The sequence below is a fragment of the Falco biarmicus genome, chromosome 2, assembly GCF_023638135.1.
Source record: "Falco biarmicus isolate bFalBia1 chromosome 2, bFalBia1.pri, whole genome shotgun sequence".
NCBI lineage: Eukaryota > Metazoa > Chordata > Aves > Falconiformes > Falconidae > Falco > Falco biarmicus.
The window spans coordinates 78,357,693-78,371,490 of NC_079289.1; the positions used below are offsets into that span (position 1 = coordinate 78,357,693).

Consider the following 13,798-nt stretch of genomic DNA (forward strand, 5'->3'; position numbering starts at 1 on the left):
ATACATAGAATCAGCTGAATCACCTTCCCTCAGTATTCGGAAGTATACTGACACATATTTATATCAGAGAAGTCCCTGAGCCCCACAGTGTGGATGATGATCTGAATTCTTTAAAGCTGAGAGCGTTTGTAACCGAGGCTTATTTCAATATGATCTCTGCTATAATTACTTCTGCATCTATGCTCCCCTTGCCCTCCCCTTCCTCCATCCCATTTTATAAGGTGAAATTTGCAGCTGCAACTCCAGAGCCTCCTTGTTGTGGTCAGGGAGAGGGTGCAAGCCCTGTTATGCAGGAGGTAGCTGTGACAGTGCCCATACAACATTAAACATTACCCAACAGCTTTGTGATCGCCCCCAGCACAAAGCTGCCTGCGTCCTGTCCCTTCTCCCTTCTCACTTGTCCCTTCCCCCTCTCCCAAATATTTCTCCAGCTCAGTCTCATTGGTGCACTACTCTCCTTTGCCTTTTTTGGACTGCCACCCTGTCAATCTAATGCAATAAGGCCAGGGGCAGGTGCAAACCCCTTGCTATGGCTCTTCTTACTAACCAATCCTCTACTGGCCCCTTGTCCCAAAATACCTAAGAGCCAATGGAGTGGGAAAACCCGGGACCTGGGGAGAGGCCAAAGCTGCTGGATTGCTAGTGGGGCATCCATTTAGGACCTGGGTTAGCCCAGGAGCTGCTGAACGCTTGGATTCCTCTTGGAACTGTGGTGACTTGTGGATAGCAGGGGTGCTCTGCTGATTCATTTTCATCACTGTCAACATGGTGATCAAAGTATTTGTAGCCACATCTTCGGGGTCTACAGCGGTAGGTTTCTCATTTAACATACTCCTCTTTCTGCTGGGATCAGGTTGGTAAATTAGCTTAGAAGATCCCAGGACAGTCTGAGTTTGCATGTGAGAATAAAACCTACTGGATTTCTTCTAGTCCTCACTGGCCACCTTGTTATTGAAAGCTCCTCAAGATGTAGAGAATTCCTGTTAATGCAGGCTTTTTTGCATGCGAGGTTTTACTACAGTTGTAACATTTACGTACAAGTTATCTGTCATTTAATAGATATGTCTGTTTGAAAAAGTATATGCAATATATATTCACTGAAGAAGGAAAAAGTGGTATTGTATTTGCACGAAAGCTAAGGTAGATTGTTTACAGTAGAAATGAATGCATTTGTTTTTAAAAGAGACTTCAGAACACTGCTTCTGCAAAAGGGGAACTCTGTCTAAGATAGAGCCTGAAGCCAAAGTAAGCTGAATCAAGTTATACAGAAAAAAATTCTTCCCCACCCCATCCCCTTCCATAGCTTTTTGCAAACTTTTTTTTGTTTTTTTCCTTAGGTTGGTGTTTGGTTTATTTTGTGCATGTGTGTTTCTCTTGAAATGCTATACTGATGATTTTTAGTATTGAGATCTACTGCTGTAGCTGTCAGCACAGTGTATCAGCTGAAGGGAAGGGCATGTGAATAGTAGGGAGGTTGGAAGTCCATGGGAGGTGGGAACCGGGAAAGAACTGTTTCCTTTTATATCCAGTTCCCAGATGAGCTCAGATTGCAGGTTTCCTTTGGCAGTCACTCACTCACAGTGACATGGCTAAACAAACTGGCTGGTACTTGCACATAGCTATAACTACATCTCTGTCTCTCTGACATTAATGCCATATCTTTAAGAAGATTCCAGAGTTGGAAAGCTCCAAAAAACACCCCCTGTTCATGGGGCCACCATCTAAAAAAATGAACCGGGCGTCACTCACTAAAATTCAAATTGGAATACAGCTGAGGATGTTTGTAGTTCTCTCATCAGCTTATCTCACCAGCCTCTCACTAAGCCTGGCACTTTATATTTACTATTGGCATTTTAGCACTCTGTTTTTTTTATAAGAAACCTCAGATGCAAGTGAAAAAAGGAAGAGGGGGTTGAAAACCACAGGTTTGGTAATTTGTAATCTAGCAGTTACTGGTCAAGTAGCTTTATAAATTGCCACACGCTGTGTGTCAGTGGTCTTTTTGCTCCTGTTTGTCCTGTTTTGGTCTCCTTCAGTTGATCAAAGAAGAGTCATCCCTACCTCCTTTGCTACTCATCCATTTTCTGAGGAAAGTTGTGACTGTGACTAAATCCCAGAGCAGACAGTGTGTGCTGGTGCCATCATCATCCTGTGTGCCTCAGGCACAAACTGTTGCCACCCCATCTACAGGACCGGGGCTGTAGTTCATCAAGGCACTTGTACAAGTGCTTGGATTAAACGTTGACATTCAGAGATCACTTACACAATTAAAACTAAGCGTGTCACATATTTGTTTAGCACTAGCTGAACCAAGATCTTTCCTCTGCTATATGCATTCCTTGTATCTCCTCCCAGCTAGCAGCTATAACCAACTCCTTTCCTCTTGGAATGCAGTGAAGGCACGTGTATACGACTGACACCACGCAAGCTTTATCCAGCCATTTTGAGCTGTTAAGCATTGCTACTGTGGTTTATTACTGCTCAGAAAGATAGCTAATGCGAGTGAACTGTTATAGGTTTTAAGTTTATTAATGCCAATCTCCACTGTATGTTAGCAGCCTACAAGAGCTGTTAGTGAGATGCCAGACATATATTGGAAGGGCAGGCATGGCATCTTTACACAGCAATATGCCTTTGTATTTTCTGCGTTCTGGTGTGTTGGATGTATGTATAGCTGCAGCTATCTCAGAAGGCAGCATGTGTTCAGATTACTGATACGTAATTGCAATGCCAAGTAAACACAATGTTCAGCTGGAGTACTTTTCCACATTTACTGATTAAAATGGATAGAGGGTATCCTTTCAATGAACCTTTAATGAGTTTTGGTATATATAAAATAAAACTCACTCATGCAAAAAGCCAGCACAAAGCCCAGTGTATCACTAAAATCCTGTTACAAACAAATTTTGTATCAGCCATGTACAGCTTTTCCTGAGAAGAATGAATTTAATCCCTAGAGCTTAAATTGGAAGTCTAAATTGTTGTAGTCACACTGATGCTCTCTTCAATGTGGCTGATATCCGTCAAATGCATGTTGTTAACTTTGAATTTCAAATTAAGATGGCCCAGCCTCCTTTAGCGTAAATCAACAGATGATCATTGGTAAAGAATAAAAATATGTACAACACAGTCACACTACTAAGTGCAACCGGTTATCATGTTAATAAATACTTTTGAAAAGTGAATGCAGTGAACCCAGTAACATTCTCGTGCTCTGGATCAAATACTTGAATGATATAATTCACTGTGGCTCTTAGAGCAAATCTGCAGTTTGTATTTTTCCTCTCAGTGGTTCAGAAATGTATTTTAAATAGTTTCAGCTTTATTATCTTTCTGCTCTAAACTTAGCTGATATTGAACTATTCATTAAGCAAGCAGAAGCAGAGACATTTATAGCTCTAAGAAGTACTAAGTGCTTGGCTTGAAGCAAGCAGTAAAAAAATAATTTTGTTACTAGCCACAGAGGTGTTTAGAAATGAGCGATGTCCTGCAAGGTTCTAAGGTACCATGAACCATGGGAGAAAGGAGGTTCATGTCTTACACAGAGGAAGACTTCCAAAGTCTTGCTTACTGCTGCTCATGGTTAGGGCACCTCTAAAATCCTTTTGTTCCCAGCATTTCTGGTGACATTTTATGAACTGGCCCACCTTCAAATTGGTAGATCTCAGAAAGGCTGAAGAAAATGTAGACAATTTGAATTATGTCCTCTAAAATGCAGAGTAGGGAGTTGTCATCTGTGACTGTGAATCTAACCATATGTAAACCTGAGCTCAAATTTCAAATTAATTTCAAGTCAAATCAGAGATTAGAGTGTGATAAATAAGAATAATTATCAGGAATAGATTGTCTATGTGGTGTTACAACATTTATGTTCCTCTAGCTGTAAGATGTTGACTATATACCATTTGCTTCTGCCATAGGCAGCTGGTCAACAGGAATGCTCTGGACTGTGAGGATATAGATGGTAATATTTAATTATGCATCAGGTGAAACTAATATTATCTGTAGTTCTTACACTCCAGCTAGATAATATTTATTTAAAAGTTTTTTTTCTTATTTTAAGGGACTAGCAGCTAGGGATGGTGGAACTTACACTTTGTTGAAAGGGAAAGTGGCACTGATGAAATAATATCCTGCTCACCTCCACTTTCCAGGGAATAATCTGAATTCTTCCCATGCCATCAGAGACAAGTGAGGGCACAAACAAGCTCCTGCAATCTCATCCGTTCTGGGAAAACCTTTGCATGTCATCTGTGTTGTTACATCCTGGAAGATTTCCCTCTCTGAGTGCCATTTGCTGGAGAGATTCTTTTGGGTGCCCAGTTACCTAGTGCCAGCCACGGCAGAGGCTTGCTTTATGGCTTCGTGCTTAAGAGTGTGTCCCAAGTCTTTTGCTCTGCCTAAACCCTAGTGATTGTAAGCCTTAAGACACAGTACATCTTCCGCATAGTTTATTGTTGTTATCATCATGGGAAGCTTGCCTTTTCCTTATGCAGGCATAATTGCATGTGACTTTGTATTTTTCCTCAGCATTCATTTTTCACACACCCCTCTCCTAATTTTTTTTCAGTCCTGGTGCTGTCTGAGCCTCCTGTGCATTATGAACCTTAAGCTGAAGAAAAATTTTTTATCCAGGTTTAGTTCTAGAAGTTATAGCTACAGCCATAAGCAAGGGAGCACAGAATCTATAGCTCAATTTCCATTACCTCCTGAGGGGCACTTTCCATCTGGGGCACTGGCTGTTCCAGGAGCCATATCTACTTCAGTGCATGTGTCCAAAGAGACAAGCTGACGCTGAAATTGCAGCTGACAGCACTTGAGTACACTGGCTTTCAGAGCATGTGATGAAACTCTTAGTACTGGCTCATGAAGATTTTATTAACCATTTATACAAACATTATCCTGCCACTTCCTCCAATGGAGTGTCCCTCAAACAATCCTTTCTGCTGCCTGAACGTGTTCTGCAAATATCTGTGCAGCTAAATATCCATTAAGAAAATGACCTCTGTTTAAAAAGTGAAAAGAAGAGTATAAATAAACACCTTTGAGATCTGTCAACTGCATGGCTTTTGAAGACTTTGGATTAGTGTTTCCGTTCAAAGTGATATACTTTTTTTAGCTCACCAGAAACCTCTGTTGTTGTCATAACAATGTGCAGCATTTTATGTTTGTTATTTTTATAAGCAAGCATAGCTGTATAGCTAGATACTTCCTTATTCAAACAATAAAAAGAAATTTTACCCTTCATCATGAAAATTCATTCTTCCAATATAATAGGCTATCGCTCTACTTCAGCTTTTCAGATTTATTAGATCACAGAAGTACATAATCCATGAATTATTTCTCATCTCTTTGTCTGTCTCAGGCTGATTTACACTAGCTTGGTGTCACTTTAAATTCGGTTGTTCAGATGTCTGACTTGTGGAAGACATGGTTTCAAATCATATGATGGCTTGTATGTAAAAATCACCTAGATACATCATTCTAGCTACCGACTATATAGGACACTAGCTTTGCTGCATGGAGTAGCATAACTGGGAGGAGAAGAGAGTCACGTCTGGAATGCAGTTGTGCTAGATAGTAATTTAGTTGTCAGTGTCTGAAGAGCAGCTTTAGAGAATTTGTACAGATCAGTCCAAACAGTGCTTGGTTCAAATGCTGCAGTACTTGTAGGGATAAACTTTGGCCTTGCAGCTCTTAGACAAGTTAGACATATACAAAATGGAGAAGTTCCTTAAATATTGTATACCTGCATCCTAGGTCTATACAGAACTAGCATCGAAGGGAATAAGGGCCATGACTGAATTTTAGGCAGCACAGAAGCTCTGTATAACATGCTCTATTTCTATTTAATATGTTCTTCAAGGTCCAACTGGAACATCATTCTGTAATGTGGGAAATATTTAAGCACAGGAGTTAAACTGGACTGGATTTTCCTTGAGCTTTCACTCATATTTAATTATGCCTACCATTAAAGAACAGGGACAGAGAGACACATGTGGCTTATGGAAAGCTAAATGTTGTATGTAATCCTTAGGAAAAAAGAGACGGTTACATGTTGAGGACAATATGTACATTCTCAGATCTGTGCTGACTTTAGGCAGGATTAGTTTAGGTAGCTGTACACCACACTCACAAATCTGGGAGCAGAGTAGGAGGCTTCCTGCTGAGCCTCATTTCTGAGATGGAGGTATCACTGCTTCCAGGAAGGAAAGAAGGAAGCTGGGCGGTGCAGAGTGGGGAGTAATGGCAGTGCTCTGGATGCTGAGAAGCAGTGTTGAATCTCAGCTTCAAAAAGTTTGGGGGCTACTGGAGTAGTGAATCTGACCTGACATACTTTCATTAGTTCTGCTTGCAATAACAACTGCTTTGAGAAAACAATTTTCTTTTTAAAGAAGGCATTTTGGTTTTCCTCTTTCCTAACCAGATCAAAAAGAAACAGCAAGAAGTAGTGGGCTTTTTAGAGGCCAACAAGATTGACTTTCAGCAAATGGACATAGCAGGTGATGAAGACAACAGGAAATGGATGAGAGAGAATGTCCCAGGTGAAAAAAAGCCTCAAAATGGAATTCCTCTTCCTCCACAGATCTTCAATGAGGAGCGGTACTGTGGGGTAAGAAGCTGCTTGGAAATTTAAAAACCATTCAGATAGTCTTCTTTCACAGAAAGTGACTCTTTTCCATTAGTAGGAAGTGTCAAACAAACTCCTTCAGATAATTTGAGATCCACTTTGAAAGAACAATTCTTAGAAAGCATTTTTTAGGCACAGAAAAGTAATGAAACAAGATTTTACTCCTTTTTTAAGAGAAAAATATACACAGAGGGAAAATTGACTGCAGAAACTCTGCTTAACAGACTGTATGAATTATCCCTTGCAGCCCCAGAGCCTGGAGGCCCAGAGCAGGACACAGAGTCCACTGCAAGGCGTGGAGTTTGCCATCTGTGAGAAGCTCTGTGTTTTCCTCTCACATTCTCCTACATCCTGCTGTGTAGATCACTCACCAGTTGTCCTACTGTTGGCTGCCTGCCTGCACTCTTACTTAAGCTCCTGAAGAGCAAAGGCAGTACTGTCTAGATGATACTATGGCTTCTTCACACAATATCTCAGGATAACCAAATGTAGACTATGAGGACAGCTCAGCTACACATGAAGTAGTAAACGCTCAATTATTTGGTTTGACAATACCAAGCTACTCAAGACTAGTGGGGTTCATAGCAAGGCTGATCTGCTATCTCTAGCTGTATTGCACTTTGCTTCTTGAACTTCCAGTTAATTTTGCATGGTGAGTGTTGATATTTTGTTTGTTTGACACAGGCTTACCTGGGCTGCTAGGAAGTCAAGTAGATGTCTGAGGCACCAGGGGCTGTGAACAGAAATCTTTCTTTTCCATATTATTATACCAATATATAGGAATTATAGTTGACTGCAATAGTTCTAGTATGTGGCTTGAATTATCAAAATTATATTGCTTATTCAATAAATATCCAACTCTTCATAACATAATTTGTAATGCTTATCAGATACTTTTGTATTTTCGTATATGCTTGTAACAGGTTATTTCTCTTGAGAGTTTGTTCAGATCAGTGACAGGTAATACTGTACCAGCATGAATATTAGGATCGTGACTCAAAAGAGATATCTGAGGCAGTTTTTTTCTCATAGTCTGGTTGGAAATACATAGTCTGGAAAGTACTCCGATATGATCACTGAAATGAACTTGCAAAGTACTCTGAAACGCAGAGCACATAGTCAGCCCAGTTTTAAGTTACTCCACAAATCCAGTGTGAACTACTGCAAAGGTTGTTTTCAGAGAGAAGGGATTTACATGCCACTAAGTTTTCAGAATTAACTTCAATGCTCTCAGAACAAAAGTTGCTAGTATGAGTAACAGAGTGCAATTGTTTCCTCATTTTCTCATAGGAATCTTGAAAGAGAACTTGGTAGGTTAGAGTTCATGTGCATTTTTACGGCCAATCTGCACCAATAAAAAGTATAATTTGATATATCTTATGCTGGATTTTGAGGCAACCAGTGTCACAATAAATATTTCTGATATTGCCTGGGAAGATTATATAGTGAATTAAAAAATAATTGCCTTACAAAGCATTGCAGCTGGTCAGCCTTGCCAGTAAACGATAAATATACAGGTTTTACTCCATGTCTGAAGCCATTTCAGGAAGCCAGATAATATAAATCTTGAGATAAATTTAACTTAAGAAAGAGTCCTTTGCAAAGACATCTCCATGTGGGAAGGGGTCCAGAAAGCAGTTGCAGATACTGATTTAAAAACTAAATCAAATTTAAAATTGGTCTAAAAGTCTCCAGAATTCTAATGTACCCAGCTCTCAAAGCTCATAGCTGATGATCCCAGTGGGTGCATACCAAGATTAATTTATACCATCATTATTTCCAAATAAATATGGTAAGGAGATCCCTATCAGTACATGAGCCTTACCTTTCTCCTCAGGGTAAGGTGTCTTAAGGGAGCTGCACAGTGAGTGAGAAGTGGGATAATGTCAGCTGGTTGAGAACATGGCCAGGGGCTGGCAGACTGGTGCAAAATTCCTCCAAGTGATATGATGTCTTCTGCGACATGTCTACAATATAAAGCTGGGGATTTGCATTCTACTTCCCTGCATAACCTGTGCAGATCTAACAGGCCCATCATTCTGAAATCCTGAACTGTTTATGCTGTTTAAGGTTTACATGATATATCTTAACTCTTCTCCTGCATCCCACCTCCTTTGTCCTCAGCCACTTTATTAAAAATGGGGCTGAGAATTGCAAAGGTCTGTCTGAGTCTGGACTCCATTATCCTGAATTCATGGAAGTCCTTTTAAAATATGTTGTTCTTGTTAATACAGTTTTCAAGGGCCTCAGTCTTGTGGCATCTAGAAACCTTTGAATTAGTAGCCCAGGTATATGCAGCCAGTTTATCCCCATTTGCAGGTATGCCAAAATCACCCTTTAGCTTAAATAGCTCTAGTTCAGTGTATTTATAAATGGGAATCATATCCTCTGTTAATCTTCATTTTGCTATGCCAAACAAATTCACCTCTTTACACATCTTTTTTTTTGCAAAACATTTTATTTTTCTCTTTCTCCTTCCTAACACTATTCTTCTTTCCTCATTCCCAAGTAGTCCTTTGGGTTTAGGTCAAACTTGTTACATTTCATTTCTGCTCATTCTCCTTTCTGAGATCACTTTCTTCCCTCACCTCTCTTTGTGTTGATTGTCCTGTATGTTTGGTTGCCTTTCACACATGTGCATGTGTATACTCATTAATGGCATGCTGGCCTTGGGGCACTGGTCTTAGAGATGAAAATTCAAGATAAAAGTTTTCCTTCCTCAGAGAAAGAGGGATTTGGAGAGAGACATGATAACCTTCAAATATTTTAAGGGCTGCAGCAAAGTTCAGCTCTGGTGCCCCCAACAAAAGGAGGGCATGGACCTGTTGGGGCAAGTCCAGAGGAGGGCCACAAATGTGATTAAGGGACTGGAGCACCTTTCCTGTGAAGATGGGCCGAGAGAATTGGGGTTGTTTAGCCTGGAGAGAGAAGGCTTGTATCAGCCTTCCAGTGCCTAAAGAGGGCCTACAAGAAAGCTGGAGAGGGACTTTCTACAAGGCCCTGTTGCAATAGGACAAGGGGGAGTGGCTTTAAAAAAAGGGTGGATTTAGATTAGATATTAGGAGGAAATTCTTTACTGTGAGGGTGGTGAGGCACTGGCACAGGTTGCCCAGAGAAGCTGTGGATGCCCCATCCCTGGAGGTGTTCAAGGCCAGACTGGATGGGCCTCTGAGCAACCCGGCCTAGTGAAAGGTTTCCCTGCCCATGGCAGGGGGGTTGAAACTAGGTGATCTTTAAGGTCTCTTCCAACCCAGACCATTCTATGGTTCTATGATTATTGGTCTGAATTCAGTATTGACCCTTTGAGCAGGAGGTTGGACTAGATGGTCTCCTGAGGTCTCTTCCCACCTGAATTATCCTGTGGTTCTAGTATTTTGTAAAATATGTTTTGCATCACACCCACTGGAGGTGGGACAAGATGTAAAGAACAAAAAATGCAGCAATGGAAGTTTAAGTCAGACATCAGAAAAAAATTATGTAGTTTTCAGGAGATTGTCTCATTATCCGGAGAAACACCTATCAGGAATAGTGTAGTGGTTCTGGCCTTGGATAAATGGTCCTCTGATGTCTCCAATCTCCTCTTCTGCAGTTCAGTGAAATTTTTGGGGTGGGGGTAAGGAAAGAGGAGATGCTGGGGACAGGTGATGAGGCTTCCTTTTAGTGCTGGAATAGACTGACATAATGAGCAAGTAAATGCAGTCCTGTTGCTGATCTGCCTTTCAGCTGGTACATAAAAGTATCTGCATCTTCTGGCTGACCCTGAAAAGGTTCTTCACTTCCTAATTTGCACTGTAAAATGGAGGTTTCTTACAGATGCATTTATGAAAATACAGCAACTGTAAGCAGCTTTTCTGTGAGGTCAGAGAAGTTTAAGACTGTCTTATAAATAGCTTGAATCTCAGTTTTCTTTAAGATCTTTTGTATTGCCACTTGAAGAAACAGATTAGAAATGGATTCATTTTGTATGCCTGGCTATAGCACCAATTTCAAGTATCCATTCTAATCCATCAGTGTTGGCAATTATGTTCTTACTCAATCTTTTTCTTAAGCTGCTTCTTTGCTCATGTCTAGACATACATCTGCATCTTTGTCACTTTCTAAATATATTGAGTTCTCTGTTGCTCTTGTCTTTGCTTTTGCTTAACAAAAAAACCCAAGAAAACTGAGAAAGAAATGGAATATAAACTAGTTTTCTCTGTAAGCTGAAATCTATGCTTTCCTCTGTAAACTAAATTCCATAGACTAAAATGCCCATGTACATACTTTCTTCAAAAATCTCTGAATTACTAGGTACAACTTTTATTTGATGCTTCATATAACTGCTTAAGTCAAATACACAAAAATAATGGGGACCTCTGGAGATATGTAGTCCAGCCTGCTGCTCAGAGCAGGGATAGCTTTAAAGTTAACTTAAGTTGTGTGGGGCTTTGGCCTCTGAGTTTCAAAAGGCTCCAAGGATGGCATTTCCATGCCCTCTCTGCGTGCTTTGACCTGGTACTGTACCACTCATGGAACTTTCTGCTGATGTCCAGTTGGAGTTTTCTGTTTTCTGCCTGGTGTTTCCACAGTGCTCATTCAAAGGACGGTAGTGTAGAGTGTATATGTGAATATGTACTCATATCATGAAGAAAAACTCATGGAGTATTTTTTTAAAATACATTTCACTGTATTTTCAAAGACTAGTTCCAAAGACAAATGACACCACTACCCTCCACCTATACCATTTATGTCTTATCTTACAGATATAATATTATTGCCTACCTGAACTAAATAATTACTGCTCATTTTTCTTGCTGCCTGCCTTGGGAACAGTTATCTTTGGTTATTCAATGAATGAAGATGTGAACAAGTCACCATTAGAAAACTAAGAGTGGAAATATACAATACAAAAAGTATTTAGTAATCACTGTAGTCATGCTTTTACCCCATGCTAAATACATAATAACTTGCTCCTCAGTGTAAGCAAGTTACCTTCCATTTACTGTGAGATACCACATTTACTGTGGATGTCATTGTATACTACCAGTTGCCATGGGGTACCTGATATGATAGAAGGTTGTATCGTCTTCTGATAAGGAGTTCATCTGGTCACTCACATGTCTTGCTTGTGCCCTCAGGTCTGGTTATCTACAAGTCTATGTGTCTCTGGAGATTTTTAGTACACTTGCCATCTTCTGCTTTTCCTCTGGAAAGGAACTAAGGAGACGTATAAAATATGAAGTCCACTTTATGGCCTTTCCTTGTTACAGTCTTCTCTTTATTTCCCAGCTATTGACATGTGCCATAGTTTGCTTAGGCTGTTTTGTAAGTGTGTGATATACAGGAGGGTACAAGTTTCCTGTGTTTATATGGCCTGTCAAAGGTTCACATCAAACCCAGTCCTTCAAATTGCAGAAAACCCTTGTGTTCTTGTTTGTTGTATTGATCCTAAGTTTATGGGTTAGACTTCAGACAATGGCTTTCTTAAATACTTAGGGCAGACCTGGGTTAGGTAGGAAGGAGAACCCCACAGCAACATGAAAACAGCAAAGGCATGGTTTGAGAAATGGGTGGTCTGGAGCTGCAGCAGGTATTCTGCCTGGTCAGGGCAAAATGTGCTCTGGGGCTTCTCCCAGACTGGGCAGTTCCTGCAGCCTGTAGCCGGGTCTGTGTGAAAGCCCATGTGTCCCTTGGATAAATCAGTGAAATGGGCTGTCATTTATCCTGCCTGTTAAGCTATGTTACCTCTTCCAAAATGGACTGAAATGTCATTGATTCCAGTCTTAATTAGTCTGATTATCAGACTTAATTAAGTCTGATATTAAGGTGACTTCTAAGCCATCCACTCCATCCTTTCCCTAGGATTACTCTTGGTCAATGATTTATTCTCTGAAAATAGGAAAACGGTCCAATAAAACAACTCAGGTCCTAACCCAGCTTTACAACCCAGTCTCAAGGATGACTCAGCACTTTATTATTTACAGGCTTCTATTTTTGGAGTTGTTTAGGATGAGAGGGAGGATGATAACACAGTCAAGACGATAGTCTAGGACTCAGCAGACATGCATTCAGCCACCTGTTCTACACAGAGCCGCTGTGTGATTGTGGGCCAGTCACTTATGACCAGAGTTTCTGCTGAGATCTTAAATACCTGTTGATTTTTACCTGTGTAAGATGTAAATCATGAACTTCCCAGCAACAAATTAGTGATAGCAGAGCTTCCTTAATTGATAGGGAAGTTGTACAGGTGAATACAGTGAGGGCCATGCTAGTTCTAGATGGTAGGTTAGGAGCCATTCCTCACATCTGTTCAGTCATATTAGCACTGAAGAGAAAACGGGCATTTAATGTAACGATGTATAACTTCAGTTCACATGTGGACAAGATATTTTGGCTGGTACATATATGTCAGAGGGAACAACACAATCCTTTACTAAGTGTAAAAAGTAATTGCATTTTCTAACCAGAGTGCTCTTCTTTCAAATTAACTGTTTCTTCATTATCATTTCACTTGTGCTATTACATTGACTGTTGCCTTTTATTTGCCATAAAGCTGTCCAAGGGTTCTGAAGATCTATTTTGTGTTCTTACTCACAGCAAGTTTTATTTTAACATTTAAATGGGAATAGCTTTGCTTTGATGTGTACAGATGAGGCCCATTAAAATGAGATGCTTAATTTTATCTGATTCTGACATAGACATGGTATAATTAAAGTGTAAGTCTCTGGAGACATTTGACCATTTGTTCATTTTGCTAGTCAGTGTGAAACTCCCTTTATCTGAGTTTTCTTCCTTGGGCTTTAATAATGCAGGTGCTTGTACAAATGCATGGTCATTCTCATCAATATAAGAAAGATTTGCCTGGGCTAGTCTCTTCCTCCTGTGTTTTTTGTTTGAATTTTGTTACCAAGTCTCTGTTGTTTGTTTCTTTTTTAGGATTTTGAATCCTTTTTCTCTGCTAAAGAAGAAAATATTATTTATTCATTCCTGGGTCTTGCTCCTCCTCCAGGTACAAAGGTATGCACTTCTGTTCTTCCAATGGGGGCCATTTATTTCATTTTAATAAAAGATAAAGATGGGCAGTGACTCAGCATGTTAAATAAGGGGCAGTGACAAGCATTACATCAGATGCTGGTGCAGCAAAGTGTTCTTAAGGGGAAAAAAAAGTGGCTGGTTCAGTAAATACTA

At 40.1% G+C, this 13,798-nt stretch overlaps 1 protein-coding gene across 2 annotated transcripts in view; it reads left to right on the forward strand.

Annotated features, from left to right (window-relative positions):
* The first annotated feature begins 680 nt into the window (after positions 1–680).
* The window catches only part of SH3BGR (SH3 domain binding glutamate rich protein), a 29,079-nt gene continuing 15,961 nt past the window's right edge, over positions 681–13,798 (forward strand). For both annotated transcript variants that reach the window (XM_056328794.1, XM_056328793.1), the window contains exons 1-3: positions 681–810; positions 6,428–6,613; positions 13,547–13,627. In XM_056328794.1, coding sequence (XP_056184769.1) covers positions 766–810; positions 6,428–6,613; positions 13,547–13,627 — 312 coding nt within the window. In that variant the 5' untranslated portion in view covers positions 681–765. The remainder of the gene's footprint in view (positions 811–6,427; positions 6,614–13,546; positions 13,628–13,798) is intronic.